At 43.0% G+C, this 21,091-nt stretch overlaps 2 protein-coding genes and 1 long non-coding RNA gene across 6 annotated transcripts; 1 reads left to right on the forward strand and 2 right to left on the reverse strand.

Annotated features, from left to right (window-relative positions):
• The first annotated feature begins 328 nt into the window (after positions 1–328).
• On the forward strand, positions 329–14,070 carry LOC136465536 (cysteine desulfurase 1, chloroplastic-like). Its single transcript, XM_066464224.1, has 10 exons — positions 329–676; positions 3,585–3,718; positions 4,152–4,311; positions 4,650–4,836; positions 11,902–12,047; positions 12,144–12,216; positions 12,376–12,439; positions 12,873–12,972; positions 13,153–13,311; positions 13,682–14,070. The coding sequence occupies exons 1-10, from the start codon at positions 329–331 to the stop codon at positions 13,850–13,852; spliced, it is 1,542 nt and encodes a 513-aa protein (XP_066320321.1). The 3' UTR covers positions 13,853–14,070.
• LOC136467017 (uncharacterized) lies at positions 7,488–11,473 on the reverse strand. Of its 4 annotated transcripts, XR_010761522.1 has the most exons (4): positions 10,808–11,473; positions 9,188–10,225; positions 8,672–8,729; positions 7,488–8,404 (listed from the first exon to the last, which is right to left on the reverse strand). It is a non-coding gene; the product is annotated as an uncharacterized lncRNA (long non-coding RNA). The 4 variants fall into 4 exon arrangements; XR_010761519.1 differs by having other exon boundaries at positions 7,488–9,585; positions 10,104–10,225; XR_010761520.1 differs by having other exon boundaries at positions 7,488–8,729.
• Positions 14,071–16,346: 2,276 nt separating the features above from the next.
• On the reverse strand, positions 16,347–18,918 carry LOC136463262 (L-type lectin-domain containing receptor kinase SIT2-like). The gene has a single exon (XM_066462270.1). The coding sequence runs from the start codon at positions 18,652–18,654 to the stop codon at positions 16,537–16,539; it is 2,118 nt and encodes a 705-aa protein (XP_066318367.1). The 5' UTR covers positions 18,655–18,918; the 3' UTR covers positions 16,347–16,536.
• Positions 18,919–21,091: the final 2,173 nt, after the last annotated feature.

Consider the following 21,091-nt stretch of genomic DNA (forward strand, 5'->3'; position numbering starts at 1 on the left):
CGATTGAGTATAGGAGATAAATGTGAATTCATTAATTAATTCTGACATGTGTTCCCACGTCTGATAGGCCAATATCAGTTGTCGAACTCTATAGCACCGTTGTGAACACCCTTAGTAGATGCCCTACTAGTACAATTGCACATGTTCTCAGTTGAGCCAAAACAAAGAAAGAGTACTATCTCTATTTTTGAATTATAAGATGTTTTGTTTTTTTTCTACATACAAATATTTGCTATGTACTTAGATACACACTATGTTTAGATGTGTAATAAAAACAATATATCTAAAAAATCAAATATTTTATAATCTGCAAAGGGCCAACAGGGAAATGTTAGCTGGGCCTGGAATATTCGACACGCTTGGCCCATCTATCCGTTGCACACCCCTCCGCGGAAGCCATAGCCTGGCCCTGGCGCGGCGGCCCCAAATACCGGCGACCGCACGCCGACGCCACTGGCTCCCCCTCCGCTCCCAAAGCCCAGCCACGGCGCGCATGGCGGCTGCAGCCGCGCTCCGCTGCTGCTTCCCCGGCTCTGCAATCGGTAGTGGCTTCGTCAGGTCCTCTTCCTCAAGGCGGGGCCGAAGCGCAGCGGCCGTAGCGGCGCCGTCGTGGGAGGCGGAGCCAGCCGCTTCGCTAGGGGACCGTACGCGCGTCGACTTCCCCATCCTCCACCAGGTCACTCCTCCCTCCATCTCCGTTTCATCCGGCTGATTCTTAGGATACTGTTAAGACAACCTTTTTTCGCGACCATCTGTTAAGACAACCTCAGACTCTATGTAACAGTTGCATACCATTTCCGAACTTCTAACTGCTTACAGGCCGTTAGTTTTTTTTGGTGGGTGAAAATGCAACCATGCTTACGACTTGCATGCTATTGCTATAAACTAAGGAGCTTGCATTTCTGGCTACTACAGTGTATTGCAGTTTTTGTTTCCTTTTGTGAATCAGTGTCATAGGTCTTGGTTAGGGCACATTCGGTTTTCAGGTATTCAAGGCCTGGAACGTATCCGGCCAGGAATACTATTGAATTTTATACGGCCATGCATCACCGGGATACGTTCCGGCCAGGAATGGCCCCAACCGAACGGGCCCTAAAAATAGACATTATAATACTCCCTCTGTCCCCCCAAATAAATCAATTCCTAGAATCCGTGCCGGTCAAACTTTTTAAAGTTTGGCTAACTTTATAGAAAAGAGTAACAACATCTATGACATAAAATGAGCATATTATGAAAATATATTATATGTTACATCTAATGATATTAGTTTGATATCATAAATCTTGATGTTTTTTCCTACAAATTCGGTCAAAGTTTAAAAAGTTTGACTTAAGACAACTCTAGGAATCTATTTATTCAGGGACAGAGGGAGTATAGTAGTAACATATGCACATGAAATGTTACCGTTAAACACATATAAAATTAATATTCATAACAAGCAATTTAATATTCATTGATAAATAATGTTTGTGCGCAGATAGGTGCAGGGGTTCATGGTGTTTTGATTTGGCATTTAGGATATAACAAATAATGAGATTGAGTAAACAGCAAAAAGTAGGAATAGCCCATTGATAAAGTCATGTGGATGAAGCCACGTTGTACAAACACATACATGAGCAAGCTGTGTGCCTGGGATCACCTACTATACAAGCACAGGCACATGTATAGAGGCTGATAAATTATACAAGCAGAGACACACTTTTTTTAACAGGTGTGTAGTGTAATAGAAAATGTTTCATTGGATGTTCCCTCGCAACACCGTATGATCAACGCTACAATAGAAGAGGGCACATGCATATGCAAGAGTAAGACACAAAGCAGGATAAAAGCCGGGCTGCCATTTCACCTAGCCAGGCGGTAGGCATGACAGCTGCTAGAGTCCAGCACCCAATGAGACAGCCACAAGGTCAATTACTCATGGGTGTCGAGGAACATTTCTGGGTTAGATTCAGGCTCTGTTCCAGATGAAATCTCATCAAAATTCTTTAGTTGCTGGCCATGTAAATTTTGCTAATTTGCTACTTCATAAGTTTCAAATTATAGTTCACATTAGCTTTGTCCTAGGTCATTTTTTAAACTTTGACCAAATTTATAGAAAAATGCACCAAGACCTAAAACATCATATTAGTTTTATTAAAGGCTCCATGAAATATGTTTTAATATTGCATTTGTTTAGATGTTAATGCATTTGACCAAAAACTTGGTCATAATGGGAGAAGTTTGACTTAGGACAAAAGCCAAAATTGAGCTATAATTTGGAATGGATGGAGTAGTAAATAAGAACTCGTCTTTATTTATGCCTTAAAATTTGTAGTCTTTCCACTAGTCTGTAGTTGGTTTGGCTGCTGCTTGCCTGATCATTGATGTCCTATGGACATGCAGATACTGCTGTTGCTGTTATCCAGCTAAATTGAGCTAACTCAATTGTGGTTCAGTTGTACCAACTGCTAAGATCTTAATGAATGCACTTAGCTATCTTGATTGTAATATTTTTCCAATTTGCTAATGCATAAAACCATTCAATTTGCTTACCAAGGTGTGAGCATAGTCACTGGGATTGTGGTATGATGCAGTATTCCGTGTCCCAGGGAATGGGTTTGATATGGGACATCGTCCTGTTAGCCGCTGGGACATCAAGAGGTATCAGACATGCCGGAGCTGTGTCGAATGGAAACAGGGGAGAAGCGTTGGAGACGATGAGGAGTTGAGGACCAGAGCCTTCTTGTCTCAAGCAGCTGGGGTAGCGCATCTGATCTCCAAGGAAATTGAGAGCACCAGAGAGAACAGAAGGACGAGGGTGACCGATTCTCTAGTCCCAGGTGTCCTATGGCAAGGACTTCCATGCAGCAGTGGCACCTCTGTGATGGCAAGGACAGAGAAAGTAATGGGAGGAATGAGAGGCGGTGGTGGGTGCTAGTTGTGTGTGTTGTGCCTGCATGGGGACTTAGAAGGGTTAGGGAAAGTCATGTTAGGCTGAGTGGGCCTGAAAATGACATCCTAATAGAATTGATCTTTCTTTATTCCTTCTTTTATTTTTCTTATCTCTGCTTTTTATTAAACCCTATAATGTGTGATCGCAAACCTCATACTGAACAGATCTTCCCAAGCCATCGCCCTGAAAATAGTTGGTTCATGTGCCAAGTTTGAAACCATCATCCCGAAGAGGTATACCTCCTCCCCTCGTACCAGGGACTTATAGAAGGTGTCAATCCACATCCCTCGTACCTTTTCCTTGGCCCTGTCATACATGGAACCTTATGACACTGGGTGTGAGTTTTTGTAGCCCATTGTTTGTCTGGTGCATGTATCAATGTTGCCGTGTGGATTTCCATCAGATTGGTCCCATTTGTGAGCCTGGTTATGGTTTTCTTATTTATCACATTTTATTCCATAAATCACAAGTTAGGTCCATTTTTAATTGCTTCTCTTTTACAGTTATTTCAATCAATGCGGCTGATGAACTGCAACAGTGGTTTTCTGTTACCTGTGATTCTATATTGCAAATAATAGCCTTAAGTCTGTTTAATACTAGCTTATGTTAGTTGGTAGACTGTGATTTCATTTATTACCATTGAAACTTGCAGGAATTTGATGGTGCCAAATTAGTTTACTTTGACAATGGTGCAACATCACAGAAGCCTTTTAGTGTAATGAAAACATTAGATGAGTACTACCGATTGTACAATTCAAATGTGCATCGTGGTATTCATGCACTCAGGTAACAATACATATGTATGCAATTTCTCGATGCATGTAACAAAACTTTAAAATTCATGTTAATACTATCTTGAAATGTGCATTCACCGTTACCAGCGTCACTAATGTTAAAACCCAGGATATATGCTGTGCGGGACTTGCTCTGTTGTTTTTATTTCATTCTGTTAAGCTCTCCTATGTGCATTCTTCCTATACCGATTGTCGATTCTATATCTATAAAATCATGTGATAACCTGAAATTTGATGATCTTAACTTTTTCATATGTGCAAAATAATTCAACGAATGCACTGTCAGTAATCTGTCTGTTCATATTATCATTTGGTCAATGTGCCTGCATTCATCTTTTGTTTGAGTTTTTGGTGTTTGTGCATCTACCAATGTATTTGTACACTAGATGTACCTTAACTGACTTGCTTACTTCATTTGGCATCAGTGCAAAGGCTACCGATGCATATGAAGGTGCCAGAAGAAAAGTTGCAAGTTTCGTCAATGCAGCTGATAGCAGAGAGATAGTTTTCACTCGTAATGCTACAGAAGCTATCAATTTGGTAGCATATTCATGGGGCCTATCTAACATAAAACAAGGAGATGAGGTGACTCATGTATTTGTTGCCACTGATACATTATGTTTTACTAGTTCACTGTACCTGCTGCTTATGTTCATAGCTTCCTAGAAAATTTATGTAACTGAAAAATGAAAATAGTGCTTTTATCAGTGTTTTGGCTTTTCACAGGCATCTATGAAAAATAAAATCTTTTATAATTCCTTTGCAGTCTGTTAGTATGCCCATCTAATGAATGCTAGAGATAAATGTCAGTTTGTTGAATAAAAATTGTATCAAGCTATATGATCTGGTTTATGTTCTTGGGGAACATGCAATCTTTCTTTTACTTCTTGGTAAGAATCTTTCTCTCCTATTTTAGTGGCCAGATTGTTCTTACAGCTGCGGAGCATCATAGTGCCATTGTTCCATGGCAATTTGTTTCCCAGAAGACTGGTGCCACTTTAAAATATGTTGGGCTGACTAAAGAAGAGGTTCCGGACATTGAACAGTTAAAAGCTCTTCTTTCAAACAAGACAAAGATAGTTGTTGTCCATCATGTCTCAAATGTACTTGGTAAGTCATTTTTTATTTGAAAGGAAAATTGGATGTTAGTGGGAGACTTCAACTTCTACAGATCACTCTCTGATAGAAATAAAAGTGGTGGTAACATGAATGACATCATGATCTTTAATGAAATAATCAGCAATTTGGGCTTGTTAGAGATCCCACTCAAAGAAAGGAAATTTTTTTGGAGTAACATGCAAAGGGTGTGTTTGGTTTGTGGAGTCACCCCATGTTTCATGAGGTCATGCATCATGAGTTCATCCCATGAATTTTAGTGGAATCAACCCCTTCCTCATGCATATACTAATTATTAGCTTGTGGGGAATGAGGTGGTGATAGATCAACTCATGCCATTCCACAAACCAAATAAAAAAGTGAGTGAGAAGAAGATGGTTCACGTCATTCCTCAAACCAAACACAACCAAAGTGAACCACTCCTAGAGCAAATTGATTGGGTTTTCACTTCAGTAAACTAGATCAGTGTCTACCCAAATACTCTTCTCCTTCCAATGGCCAGGCCAACCTCAGAACACATCCCCTGCAAAATTCAAATTGGTCCATTCCTAAAGCCAAAATTTTCAGATTTGAATTTTTTTGGATTGAGCACTCTGTTTTTTTATACTGTCAGATCCCACTGACAAATGGATTGATTGGACCCATAGAGTCCTTGCCTCTAGGTCCTCTTCTATTCTGTTGAATGGTGTTCCTGGTAGTCACTTTCACTGCAAGCGCGATGTCAAACAAGGTGACCCTTTGTCTCCCCTGTTATTTGTCCTGGCGGCTGATCTCCTGCAATGCATCGTCAACGAAGGGTTCCAAGATGGCCTTTTTGAGCTCCCCGTTCCCTCATATGATTTAGCTCATTCCCCATTGTCCAGTATGCAGATGACACACTCTTGATCATGAAAGCCTCTCAACACGAACTCTTTACCTTGAAAGTCCTACTTGAATCCTCACAATCAACTGGTTTGAGGGTCAATTACAAGAAGTCTTGTTTTGCCCCTTTAAACCTCTCTGATGATAAGACCCAGCTCCTGGCTCGTGTCTTTGGTTGCAAGCTTGAACCCTTGCCTTTCACTTATCTGGGTTTGCCCCTAGGCACCACCCGCCAAGAGTCGAGCACTTTGGTTTCTTAATGAACAAAACTGAAAGAAAGCTCACTGCCACCTCCAACCTGCTGACTCATGCTGGAAGATTGCAGCTGGTAAACTCAGTTCTTTCCTCCCTGCCCACTTCTGCAATGTGTATGCTCCAAATCCCTGTGACTGTACTAGATTATATTGATAGAGCAAGAAGACATTGTCTCTGGAGAGGCTCAAACTGTGATGACAAAATGAAGCCTTCCGTAGCCTGGAAGAAATGTTCCAAACCAAAAAGGAAAGAAGGCCTTGGAATAATAAACCTTAGAAGTCAAAATAATACCCTCATTCTCAAACACTTGGACAAGTTTTACAACAAGAAAGAAATCCCTTGGGTCAAACGACTCATGGAATGCCCACTATTCAAATGGACAAATCCCTCATGCTGTAACTGATAAGGGCTCCTTTTGGTGGAGAGATGTTCTGAAGCTCTGTGATCTATTCAGGGGAATTGCTACCTGCAAAATTGGAGATGGATCCACAGTACTTTGTTGGTCTAACCTCTGGAATGATGATATGATGCAACACAAGTACCCAAGACTATATTCATTCACAAAGAACAAAAACACTTCAGTTGCTCAGTTCTTGACGAACAACACTTTGAAAGCTCAGTTTTATTTGCCTCTCTCTGTACAAGCTCTTCAGGAATATCAAAACCTCCAAGAGTACATTCAAACAATTCAAGTACATTCGGATTGCAAAGATTCTTGGTAGTACATTTGGGGAAACAATGCATATACATCTTCTAGGTTCTACAATCTTCCCTACAAGAATGTCCAACCTCCTACCCCTTTCACCTGGATTTGGAATTCCAAGTGTTGTAACATGCTCATAGTTTTCAGTTGATTGCTTCTAATGGAAGGGAACAATTACAATTGTGTGCTCTGTAACTCTGTAGCTGCAATGTTGAAGAGACGGCTTTCCATCTTTTCTTCAGTTGTCCCTTCAGTCAAGCATGTCGGCAACACATTGGCATCCATTGGAATCTTGCTGCGAGTTTCTTCCAAATGATAGTTCAAGGCAAGCAACATTTCTCGAGTTCTTTCTTCATGGAATTCTTCATCATTGGCGCCTGGCAAACCTGGAAACTAAGAAACAACTTTATCTTTGATCGTGGTTGCCCCTCTTTTGATTCATAGAGACAGCACTTCTCCGAGAAAGCTAGGCTTCAGGCACATAGAGTTGGTGACTTAAAAAAAACAGCTTTCCCGCTGAGCCTCTTTGCTTAAGCTCCTGCTCTTTCTCTTGCTTGGTTGTTGTACAGTTTTCTTTTTCTTGTCTTCTCCCTCTTCTGTTCGCTGTACAATTGCTTGTTTAGTGGTTCTTTTTCTTAATACTAGTGAACATGCACGTGCGACACGCACGTGTCTACAAAGCGTTTGTTTTTTAATGACCATTCTCTAGATTGTCTGCAGTTATCATCTTATGCTAGTATGTGCAAAAATCAAGATATAAGGGTTCATGTATCATATGCTGCTGGATGCTTTTCAATGAACTCTTCAAGTTCGAAGGTAAACAATAACAAATAAGATTAATTCACAAAACTCTTTCAAAATGGGCTCTGTTCGCTTGTCTTATGAGCCGTACTGTTTCAGCGAAGGAACAGTGTTTTTCTTTAACAACAAATCAGCGAACATTACTTTCAGCCATGGCTTTTCAGCGAAGCGAACAGGGCCATGGACGTCTCTGATGAAGTCATCCAATCGATATTGTAATTATATCTGCAAATTTGAAACCAGAGACCACCTTTTCAAATCGTAATAATGATCTATCGATGTTGAAGCACCTTAAGGCTGGTGTTCGATTTGTTTAATATGCAGCACGGCAAAGGCAGACAACTTTGCTTGGCATAAAGGCAGATAATTTCTCAAGTGACATAGTCAGGGAAGAAAGGCAAAGAAAATGAGAAAAATAATAAATCATAAAGACACCTGCTTAATATTATGTGCGAGAATGAGCTTTCACAATTAGCCCACTAAAAAATAATTGTGGACTATACACAGAAAATAGTGCTTGCTAAATCCAGACAGGAAGAGAAGTGCAGTATTTGAACCTATCTAGTATGCAACATTCTCACATTGATCACCATGCATAGATAAATGCACATCCTCTTATCTAATTCAGGAAGAGAATCCATAGCAAATCTAGGCCCTGATTATAAACAAAGGGTCGGGCTGGACCTCCCGTCCGCATCGCGCAGCTGGCGGCTCGACCTCGCCGCAAACAGGTTCTCCAGGAAAATTCCGCCAGAGCTCAGGAATCAATCGATGCTTTGCAGTCCAAACCTCATGAGCCCAACAAATTGCAGTTCAGCCCATCAAATTGACTCTTATATTTCACAAGCCAAGATCCACACAAACACCAAAATCACACAAGAGATCAATGGAGTATCCACTGCCCGTGCTTTTCCACTTCAACCACTCGCTGTCAACTTTGTTCTGCAGGTTCAATAAAAAAGAAGGTTTTAATTCTCCAGACCAAATTAATCATCATAATCTATGTGAAAGCATCTTTGCTCCTTTTAAATCTATGTTTAGTTATTGAGCCAAATGCAGATAATTCAATTTGTTGTTGATAGTGTAGCATCATATCCCAGCATTACACACCTAATTTCTAGGTGCCTAGAGAATGAAAGCAGATTGAGAACGCCATGGCAGCCTCCTAAAGCCATATATATACTAATATAGTACATATATGACCTTTACCTCTTTCAAATGCTCTAGTCTCCTTTTGCAGAAGCACTGGGACAGTATGAATGCCGAGCTGCATGAGGGGCAAAAACATAAGTTAGCAGGCATTATTTTTCATAAAAGAAAATAGCATGGCCCTTCCTTTGCAAGGTGAAAAACACCAACTTATATAAGAAAAAGAGCACTGCTGAGGATCCTATCATATAACTATTATGCAATGTGGAATGGGACTTTCTAATGTAGGAACAGAATAGTGAGCTATAGAACTCTTAGTTAAACTGATAAGCATTCTCACTCGTCCTAAAAATGAATAAGGTGAATGGTAATGGCACATTCCGCTATTTGCAGTAGAAGGGTTATAAGATGGTCTCAGTTTCCAGCCATGCAACATAAATCTGTGATTGGAATGCACCTCCAGCAAATTAAAAACTTGATACAAAACATATTATTGAAGGATTAGGTAGACAAAATCAGCCAGCGTCAAAACAAAAAAATATTGCAAATGACTCTGAGACCAAAATAGGAGCTTACTTCTTACAGATGTTATCATTGGGAGAGATGCAATCTTGCCTCATGCATACTTTTAGTATCTCATCAACATCCTTTCTGGAGTCTGGACAACTCATTTAAGTCACAAACCTAGATAACAAAATCAGACAGGTTAGCTTTAGTTATTGCAGGAAAAGTATGAACTACTATAGAGAATTCTAGATAATAGGAACATTTCTCCCAATTCCAGATCTTTATTTCGAGTTCATGTTGCCTTCAAGTAAATTTGTGACCAATGCAGGTCAGAAACACCAATACCTTGTTTAAAAGCGTATATTTTTCTTCCCCTGCTCTTTCTAGGGCAAGTGTTACTGAATTCAGAGATTAGAAACCATTTGTAGTGTCGGGTGCTGCTGATCACTATTATGGCCATACAAAACCTGCAATACAATCAGTGTCAATATTTGAACATAGGAGCTAATCCCTCTGCCCCTCTTTTGTGCCGTCTGATTTTATTTTAAAAAGAAAATCTCAATTATAACTTGATTCTGGTTAGCAGCATGTAGAAGTATTAGAAAAGTCATGTGGGTGCATAAAACCATAATGCCATGATAATATAAGTATAAGAAAATAATAAATAAAAAAGACAACTGTTTAGTAGTGCAAGAATAAGCATGCAAAAATAATTATGATCTTAAGATAGGTGCTTGGTAAATCCAGACACGAAGAAAAAAGCAGAGGTACGTAAGTGCAGTATTTGACCTTATCTACTATGCAACATCTTAAGACTGATTACCGCACATAGATAAATGCATATCTTACTTTCTAATTCAACAAGAGAATCCATAGTTTGGGTTCTGATTACAAAGGGTCGTTGGAATGTGTCCTAGGAGCACAGCATAATAACCAAGAAACAGAACAGTGAATTGCCTCTCAGTGCGCTCCTCAATAACCATACCTACAAATCCACAAATGGAGGCTTGACATGTGGTGGACGCCACCTAGCCATAATTTTTCTTTCCACTAAAAACGGAACATTGCTTGAAACGGCATTTGTTGCTTCCTACTTATCCTCATGATCTACAAACAAATGACAAGTGAAGTGACAGTTTGTATCTATAATCATATTGTGTAAATTTGTATCTATAAAAGTAGTCATATCATGGCCTCCACATATTGCCTTATTATTTTTTAACTGTCTGGCAGGATGATCTTAAGTAAAGCAGAAAAAAGCCATGAAGTAGCAAGCAGAATAACATCACTTGTGACCTGATGACTCATTGTTTGTTAGCGAAGTCAATACAAAGAAATAAATGACTGAAGACCACATTCTCTCGGAGCAGTAGTGAACTTCATAAATCAAAATAAAAAAATATACAACAGCATATATATAACATAAACACGTATTCTGTAGAAATTGGATGGTCGAAACACATGAGCAATGTTAACTAAAGAAACCTCAGTCCTCCTTCGCATGACAATTGCATTAATATCAAGTAAATCAAATAGTGACACGATCAGTTCAACTGAAGAATGAGGAGCCTACTATACCACTTCTATGGCATTGGAGATATTTTTTTCCTTAATCCTCGTTGTCCTAACAATCTACACCATTCTTGCAGATGCAAGAAACAAGCACACCAAAGAATCCTACATACTTACATGGTCTGGTCGTCTGGAACAACGTCAGCACACCCAGCGGTTAATGGACTCGTAGCCTCCTAGGCATCAAATGGATCCAGGGCTTTCGCTGCACCGGCGCCGGATATAGATACACCTGCACATTGGCGGCGGTGACCAGATCTTGGGTGCTGACAGCAGCGTCAGGTTATGCTACTCAGCCATCGCGTGGGAGAAAAACTCAGATCGATTTGGAAAAAAAAAAGATCGATTTGGCTTACCTGGGATGTGGCCGAGGCAGAGCGCCGAGCGGGCGGCCAGTGGTCAGCAGGTGGACAGCGACGGTCCGGCGGAGGCACGGTCACGTGGAGCCGTGGGGCCACAACACCGATGGCTGGGGCAGGGGCGCAGGAAGGGGGCGGCCGGTGGCTCGAGAAAGATGGAAAAGGGGGCGTTGATTGAGAACAGCGCTGCTGTCGTCCTCGTCCGTGCCGGCAGGTGCGTCCGGCCGCCGGGTTCCCCATGCGCTTGGAGGCGGAACGTATCGGCCTGAGGCCCTGGAACGAGCCCTTGAGTAGGCTGCTCAGGACGGACACCGCGCTGAGTACAACGGCGGGTATGTTACGAGGTGGGTGAAAAACAATGACAACCGGTGGGAGGCTTTGGGTGATTTCAGTGGCAGGAACGCGTAAGACGCCCTGCGTAAGAGTAAGATTTTGGTGTGACCCACAGTTAAGATAATGTACACCATTAGATCTGAACATAATAAATCATCCGAGGGTCCTGATATAGAGTGGGTAGGAAATATTAGGGTGACAAGCTATTTCCAATTCCTTCCTTCCCTTGCTGAATTTACAGTTCAAAAAAAAGCATTCATTATATTGTAGTAATGAGAGAACTATGATTTAGATAGATGCTATTTGTAGTTGCTTTCATACGCAATTAAGCTGAAATGAAGCCTGATATGATGATTTTTATGTTGTATATCAGTAGGTCTTTTTTAGTTGTAGAGAAGCTAAGTTTCTGACAAATGTTCTGTGATTGTATCCAACTTTAGTTTCTTGCTATTCCTATCAATTGATCTTGACGGCACGATTACTGAGTCTTATTCTACCACATTCCTTAATGATTTCCAGGTTCAATGCTTCCTATCGAGGACATTGTAACATGGTCAAAAAGAGTTGGAACTAAGGTTCTTGTAGATGCTTGTCAAAGCGTTCCCCACATGCCAGTTGATGTTCAGAAGCTTGGTGCAGATTTTCTTGTAGCATCGTCACATAAGGTTTTCCTTATCAACCATCTGTTACTAATAAAACTTTTAGTAATGTTTGTATAGCCCGATATTTGACCATCATAAATTATGTGCTAATTTTCTCAGATGTGTGGCCCTACAGGCGTTGGATTTATGCACAGCACATTTGAGATGTTGTCATCTATGGAGCCTTTCTTAGGTAAGATAAGATACTGCAAGGTGGAAGGAGTTTTGTTCAGTTTCTGTTAGTGGGTAAATTCAGTAGTCAACATTTACTGCTGCAAGACAGCTTTGCTAAGCCTCAGTTTTATATTTGCTATTTACTTAACTTAGCTCCATAATGCTGATTTTGCTGCAGGTGGTGGGGAAATGATTGCAGACGTGTTCGAAGACAAATCCACATATGCTGAACCTCCCTCTAGGTGACGAACTGCTTGCTTTGATCTTTCTAGATCTTCCGCTGGCTGCTATCATAGCTTCTGGAGAAAGTACAGGCTAAGTATCTATTATGATAAGTCACTACACAACAGGGCATAATAATACAGTCATTATAACAATTGCCATGACTAATAGCTTTTTGGATGGCGTTCAATCAGACACACAGTCCAAATACTAAACATCACATCGCACAGAAGTTTCTAATCGGGGATAGATTGATTTTGCTTTCATCTGAGCTAATGTTCTTCAGGTATTGAATTTGTGTGTTCTCATTTTGATTGGCACACCTTGAAAACTACTGGATGTAACATGTACCAGAATTATTAGCAAGCGACACATCATTATTGTAATTTTTTTTATGTCTCCCCTTGTTTTCTTATGTTTGTTGTTCCCTTGCTTACTGTATGGTCTGAAAAGATTTGAGGCTGGAACTCCTTCAATTGGAGAAGCTATAGGATTGGGAGCAGCAATTGACTATTTATCATGCATTGGCATGGAGCAGATCCATGAATATGAGGTCCTTTCTGTATCTTTGTGTCGTTCTTTTCTGAATCATTTGTTTTGCAGTGTTTTTCTTCATTTTTAGTTTGGTTTATTCTACCACTTAAGAAAGAGTAAGGAATCTTTTTTTTTTTTTGAAACGAAAGTAATCTATTATTGTGATGCACTCTCACTTCTGCTTTTTTTGGCTGTCCAGAAAGAGTTGGGGACATATCTCTATGAAAGCCTTCTCTCTGTTCCAAATGTCCGAATATATGGTCCGGCACCTTCCCAAACTGATCACCGTGCTCCTTTATGCTCTTTCAATATTGAGAATGTTCATCCTACAGACATTGCAGAAATTCTTGATCTCCAGGTATGTCGAAGTTTCAACAACTTGGTTTATACATTAACATGATTTTTTCAAAAAAATCATGGTGACTCCTCTTGCTGATCTTTGTAAAGTCTCTTCGTTCTCTGCTGCACTGCCTATCATTTACTGCAATTTGAGGATGTATAACATTCTAGACACACTAAAATCTATGATAAGCAGTAGCTCTTTTTTTCCCTATATGTTCTGTGTCTCTGATTGTGTGTTATCTGTTGACTTGCACTGAAATTACCGCTACCAGTAACAGATATTTGGGTTAACTTCTTTTTATATATGATGCTTTTTCTTACTTCTGGCGAACGAATCTTTGTCAGCACTGTTAGTTCAGTATTGATTTGGTGACCTTTTGTTTCAGCATGGCGTAGCAATTCGATCAGGGCATCATTGTGCACATATTTTGCATAGGACCCTTGGTATCAATGCAAGTGCTCGTGCAAGTCTTCACTTTTACAATACAAAAGAGGAGGTGGATGTTTTCATCCATGGGCTTAAGGCCACTGTAGACTTCCTTACGTCTGAACACTAGTGCAGTTGAATTAGTAAGTTCTCCGTTTTAGCCAGTTTCCTCATATCTCGTTTGAGCTGCTGTATCGCTGTATGATATAATTGGAACAAAGAAAACATTCAAAATGTATACATATATAACTTTCTGCACTCTTTTTTGCTGTTCTTGTAAAATGAAATACAGAGTTCAGACAGCCTTTTAACCTTGTCTATATGAGAAGTTATGGGTCAAACTAAAATATATTCTACTTATTTGTTAGGGATGAATTTGTCTCAACTATTTCAAGTTATTGAACAGTGTTTCTCTGATGGTGTTGATATGTGGGATAATTACTCATGCAGCAAGCAGCAAGTGTGTTTATGTTTACAAGTACCTGCATAAGTGATCTTTTTTTTTCCTCTGCTTTGAAACAAAGTAGACTGACCTTTGTTACAAGAAAGGAGGCGGTATATGTGCATGATTTGCAGATCATGGAGTTCCTGTTCAAATAACTTGCATTTACGTTTCACCCGTCCTTGGCTTTTGCTGCCTCCCTATGTTCTTTTTGGGGCCTCTGGGTTGACATACTGTTCTAAAACAATCACTGCTAAAAGACTGTTCGGCTCGCTGAAGTTCGGCTGCTGATGCTGATTGGTTGTGAGAGAAAAACACTGTTCCTTCGCTGAAAAGTAGTGCTGATAAGTTCAAGAGAAAAACAAGGAATTCGTTTTGCCTGCTTGAATCTTTTTTATAAGGAATTGAATCTGTTGAAGCTGCATTGTCGGTACCCATGTTGTCAGCGTTTGGTATATCTGTTCCAAGTCAAGCTGAGTAATGCATGGCAGATTCTTTTGGATAATATGAATGCATGATCTCGATTTTCCAGATTGTATTGTAGGAGTACATACTTAACTGCTGAATTGCCAAATCAGAGGGCACAGTCAGATTGCTTTATTTATTGTCATGCTACGTACATGGGTGTTGTGATTTGCTTAAAACCACATCAGGAGGCAGTCAAAACTTCTTGCCTTTTGTTGGTGTAGTAAGTTGTAACTTGGACTCTGTTTTTTTTTTAAATGTAACTTGGACTCCTGTCCGGACCTCACCGTCAGACTGAAGATACTACTGAAGAAGCAACGTTTGTCTAATGAAACTGAAGAAGCAACGTTTGTCTGACGAAACTGAAGATGCAAGAAGTTAAGGGACTTAACGGCTGTGATGTATCGCTGTATTCTTACTGTCATCAGATGTTTTAAGTTATTCTGGTTTTTCTAGATACATAAATTTTATTATGTATCTAGAGCAAAAGCTATGTACTCTGTATCTAGAAAAGCTAGAATAACTTAAAATTTGGAACGGAGAGAATACTATTTATTTATCTTTGCATCGAGTTAGTGAACGGTTCAAACAGAAAATATAAACTTTACGTTGCTGCAATTGAAAAGTGGATCAGAACCTGATGTCGTAACAGTGATGCAGTATCAATGGGCGTATTTTCCTTTGGGCCTGGTACAGCTTATAAAAGCTGCTTATGGCCTTAGCTTTCCCCTTTATATTATATTAGAGCCTTAGGGCAGTCCCAATGCTGACACTTAGTTTCTATACCTATTAATTTTCATAGGCACTGCATATAGAAATCATGATCCCAATGAATAGTTTGTACGGAACAATTTTTTATCCAATCACATACATTCTCTCTCCATTCTCTACCAATCATATCCTTTCATGTCTTATTTCTCATGTAGACATGGTTTCTAACTTAGATCCAGTTTCTATGATTTTTGCTCTATCTCTCTCTTCAATAACTACCTTGCCATATCAGCAAAACGTTTAGATGGCAGTACAATTAATGTCCATAGAAACTATGATGGCTTCTGTATTGGGAGTGCCCTTAGCGGTTCCACTCCTCTACGAGTGTCCCACTTTACGCCATAAATAAATTCTACCAATTTTCCTATGACTTAAGAATCCTTCTAGGATATTGACAGCTCCATGCACTGGGAGCCCAAATCCAAATTAGCAAACGTTCGCTAGACTAGATCAGTATTTTGTAGACTAAATTAAAGCGGTTTATATATTTATATTTAATGTTAACTATAAATGAAATGAATTATGCAAATGTACTTGAAATTCATGTAGCTCTAGATCCAAGATTACCTAGAGCTACAGATAACCAACTCTAGGAAATCCACAGATTTTATAGAGGTAGAGCTCTGCTAAGCAGGACCAAAGACAACCTGGTGACTTTCCTTTTTTGAAAAAAAATGTTTCATCAAATTTTCATTTTTAGAAAGTTATATTCACAACTTTTGTGCACAATATTTTGTGGAACATATCTATCTTATCACCATATATAACTTTCTAATCATAATTTTTCATTATATTTTTTACAAAATTATATAGACAACTTATCTTGACAATTTATCTACATGACCTTTGGAACCCAACTTTATAAAAATGGAAAGTTACAGAAACAATTTTTTCCAAAAAAAAGAAGGTAGCGGACGTTTGATAATTAGTGGAGTCGGTGCACGGTTCTGGATAAAACGTCCCAGTGTCCCACATATATATGTACAATACTACAGTGCAAATACAAAACTTCTTGTCGAAGAGATGGGAGAGAAAAAAACAGAAGCAAGGTAATTTATACTTCTAATCTGTATTTATAGTTCCTGTACGTGTATGTCCTTTGCTGAATAAAAAAAAATCTTAAGAAAATCTTGGTTTCATGGAACGAGCACGTTACTACTCTTGTCATCTCCCTTTTGAGAGGGTAGAGTGCTTGAGCTCCTGATGGACGATGACGATGACGATGAAGTGGCCATGATAAATGAGTCGAACCCTTGGCTTTGCAACAACGCCAGCATGCTCATGCTCATGTGAGTCGGCATCGTTAGCTCTGGAAGCGGCATGTCCCCAGCTAGGTACTGCATCACTGTTCTCATGCTTGGCCTCACGCTGGCCAATGGATGCGAGCACAGCAACCCCACCCTCAATGTCAGGCTCAACTCATTCACGTCATAATCTCCTTGAATTCTGGGGTCCACTACCTCAATCAGTGACTGATCCTTGCGCCAATGCTCGAACACCCAGTCGACCAGCAAGAGCCCATCTCCATCTACGGTCTCCTCGACAGGTCTTCTTCCAGTCACGACCTCGAGAAGGAACGCGCCGAAGGCGAAGACATCGGTGAGAGGGGACGCCTTACCTGTCAGCGCCAGCTCCGGAGCAATGTAACCAAAGGTGCCGGCCACAACGGTGGTATGCAGCAGCTCAGTATCATGGCTATGCAACCTTGCAAGGCCGAAGTCACCGAGCCGGGCATTCATCTCGCCGTCGAGGAGAACATTGCTCGCCTTGACGTCTCGGTGGATCACAACTTGCTCCCACTCTTCATGAATGTAGAGCAAGCCCGACGCGACGCCCTTGATGATCTGAAACCTCTGTGCCCAACTGAGTACAATAGTGTTCTCGTCGTGGGTGTAGAGATGCTTCTCAAGGCTACCATTTGGCATGTAATCGTAGACCAGAAGAAGCTGGTCCTTGAGCCGGCAGTACCCAAGCAGCTGCACGAGGTTGCGGTGCCGGAGGCGGCCGATGGTAGCAACCTCGGCAACAAACTCCTTCATCCCCTGCTCCGATTCGTGACACACCCTCTTCACCGCGACCTCCGTGCCGGAGGTGGGGAGGATCCCCTTGTACACCTTCCCAAACCCTCCCACGCCAAGCAAGTTCTTGTCCTTGAACCCATCGGTGGCGTCAAATAAATCCTTGTACGCGAGCCGGTGCGCCCCGAACTCGATCTCCCAGTCTTCGCGCAACTCGATGTACCTGTACCGGCGCCGCACGACGAGGAGAACGCAGGCAGCCATGGCGATGACGATGGCGAGTGCGCCGACGGCTACCGGAAGAGCTATCGCCAGCGTCTTGGACGAGCGAGAGCGAGACCCTGAGTTTCTTCTGTCAGGTAGCGGTGGCAGTCTGGCCATGTCGATGTCCGGAGCCGGCCCACCCACGGCGAAGCTCCAGCCGAGCACATAGTGGAGCGTGCTCAGCTTCCCCGTCGATGACGAGAAGCCGACGTAAGCCACGTCGTCGGCGATCACCGTCGAGAGGTCGACCGTGGCCGAGACCAGCGGCTTCTTGGGCCTCGGCTGTCCCGACCGCGCCAGCGTGACGTCGATCCGCGTGGCGTCGCCGTCGTAATCCACCCACGCCCGCATGACCTGGCCGCTGACCAGGGTGAGGTTCCTCAGCTCGCCGGTGCGGTCGTCGTAGTACCCGGCGCTGGCTGCGTCGACGGAGACGAGGCTGTTGACGTCGACGCCGACGTGGTTGTCGTCGATGTCGTGGAACTCGGGGCTCCGGATGGTGTCGAGCTCCACGGCGACCATGTGGTTGTGCACGCTGCCGTTGCTTGAGCTGTTGAGGAGGCCGATGTAGTTGCTGGCCATCCCGGAGGAGAGGTCCTTGGACGGGGCGACGACAAGCGCGAGGCCGTGGCCGCCCATGCCCGGGGTGACCGGCACGATGCCGAACACGAACGAGGCCGAGAACGACTGGACCGCCGCCGCCGCCTTCGTCTTCTGGCCATCGCCCAGCGGCCCGCGGAGGTGCAGCGGCGTCGGGTGGAACGCGTGGCCTTTGCTCAACTCCGCCTCGCTGGTCAGCTGGAGGAGGCCGCTTGGCGTCACCATGGCGGCACCGTCGAGGGTGAGGCTCGCGCCTGCGAAGCTGGAGTAGACAAACTTCTCGCCGTCGCTGCTGCTGTCGCCGGCGGCAAAGGCGGATGCAAGATGGAGGCAATAGAAGAAGAGAGGTAGCACGCGCTTGGCTTCAATCATATCGGACGGAGTGAAATGAGAACACACAGATCGTACAAGTTACCCGCAAGGTTGCAGTCTTGCTCAGGAGTTGCAAGCTGATTCTCTTCTCTGGAAACTGCAGTAGTACATATCTCTTGACTCTTGGTGTGATTTTTTTCTAATGTGTGATGGGAACACGGAATTGGTCGTGCTCGCTGGATTCAGATTGCACAACCGACTTGCCGACTTGGAGTAGGGAAAAGTAGCTGCTGGTATATCGAGTGGGTTCAATTGTGGCGAAATGGAGCCAATTGGGTCCGATTGATCGAGGCAGGTCACACTGGATTCAATTTAATGCATTAATCGGAGGCCGAATGCTTGCTCTTCTGTAACATCCTAAAATTTGCATTCTTTTAAAATTAATAAATATGATTTATTTATGCAAATATGTGAGCATTAAAAGATAGGGAAATAATAAATTTTGTGGAATTAAAATTTAAAAATAAGGTTAGAAACTTTTTGATGCATACATGCTGCTGCATATCATTTTGTGAATGTTAGGAATTTATTAAATAATTCAAAAAGAATTAAAATTTGAATTTAAAAAGGGATTTAGAAAATAGTAGAAAAAGAAAAGAAAAGAATCATTTTTTTCCCTCCCTACTTGAAATTCGGCCTGCTGGCCCATTCCTCCGCGCCGGCCCAGCTGCGCTGTTTTTCTCCTTCACCCGCAGCCAGCGCCAGCCCCAGCCCAGCTCGCCTCCCCGCCTCACGCGGCCCGCAAGGCGTCGGCCCAGCACCGCAGCCAGCCCAGCCGCCTCGCCTTCCTCGCGCCCGCAGTCGCTGACCGCCCGGCCCCACTTGTCGGCGCCGTACCCTTCCCCGCGCGGCTCGGCAACCGCCCGCGCCCGGCGCTGCAGCAACCGCCGCCCACGACGGGCGTCGTGGGAGCGTCCCCCCGCTCCTCGGCCCTGTTAAATAGCAGCCGAGCCTCCCCCCGCGCGCCCCTGCTGTTTCCCTGCTCTCTCTCGCGCTCGCCGTGCACGGAAACCACCGCAGCAGCAGCGCCGAGGATCGCCGACCGCCCCTCCGCGCGGATTGCCGTCCCTGTGCCGCCTCCGTCTCCTATTTTCTCCGGGGTGAGATTCGTCGTGCCCTCCTCTCTCTCCCCTACCTTTTCCCTTGGTATTTTGTGGCGTGTATGGCCGTGTCGAGTGCGCCGGCGAGCTCCTCCTCGCTGCCGGCCATGGCGGGTGCCGCGCGAGCCATCCCCGGCCGAGTTTTGTCCCGGGGTGGACTCGCCATCTTCCCCGCATCATCCACGAGGCCTCAGTGGGTCACACCGTGGCCCGTGGGCTGGTTTTTCCCGCGCGCCGGCGAGCTCCTCATCGTCGGCAATGGCACCCCGCCGCGGAAGTCACTGTTCCGGCCGGCACTTTCTTCTCCCTTCCCCCGGTTTTATTCTTGGCCGCTCGTTTCTAATCCAACGACTGTGAACGTCCGGTACCCCTTCGCGTGGCTGATTTGCAAAAGAGACCCTGGACTTTTCTAAGTCCTAACCCGCAGTCCAAGGCATAGTTCCCCGAATGCGCATTCTCGTTAGGAAAACGTAAACCTCACGGCTTAAGTCAAAAATACATTTTTAGTATTTACAGAAATACCATTTGAACTGTTTCGCTTATAAAATTGTTCCATAAGGCAAAGGTGCAAATGACCTTTATTCATGTTGCTCCCAGCCCTCCATAAGGACTTATCTGTCGGCAAAAGCTGGGGCTGACAGTGCAACCGGGAGAGTCATATGGCTCTGACTTTAGCTCAGTAATATGACCTTTTCTAGCTAGTTAGAGGTTACCTTTTTGGCGCAAATGGGGATTGCCACGTTGGGTATAGGGCTGCCTCTGTTCCTATGAGTATAGCCGCGATGGATATGTGCCATAGGAAAGGGGGGTTCCTACATCTGCCTGCCAAGGAAACCTAGGCCCTAACTTATTAGAGAAACCTATGAAATGGCTTCATAGTGTACCCTGCCCGCTCACCTTGGCAGTGACATGGGAGTAATTAACCCGGGCATATGGGGATCATGACTCGCGGTGAATGTGCACCACCTCTGTAGAGGGTAACAAACTGTTATAACAGCCGTGCTCACGGTTACGAGCGGCCCGGAAAACTCATAGAATAACTGGTTACTTGTTGATGTTCATTTAAGTTGTTCAATGATGATATATGGTACACTGGACCCTGATATATGTTCTTATGGGAATTAAATGGGAGCTTAAGCATAATTTGATAATATCTGATAATAAAAGCTTGTCGTACTAAAAATGCTAACTGCAGTAAACCAGAGTCAACCCTTTTTGAGCTTCATAACCCCATGTTAGCTTGTTAAGTACGGAATGTACTTACACTTGTTTATTTTCTTTATTTGGATAAAAATCCCGGATGGGTAACAGATGACAACGGGTATGAGGAATTCCCG

This window comes from Miscanthus floridulus, chromosome 7 (genome assembly GCF_019320115.1).
Source record: "Miscanthus floridulus cultivar M001 chromosome 7, ASM1932011v1, whole genome shotgun sequence".
In the NCBI taxonomy this organism is placed as follows: domain Eukaryota; kingdom Viridiplantae; phylum Streptophyta; class Magnoliopsida; order Poales; family Poaceae; genus Miscanthus; species Miscanthus floridulus.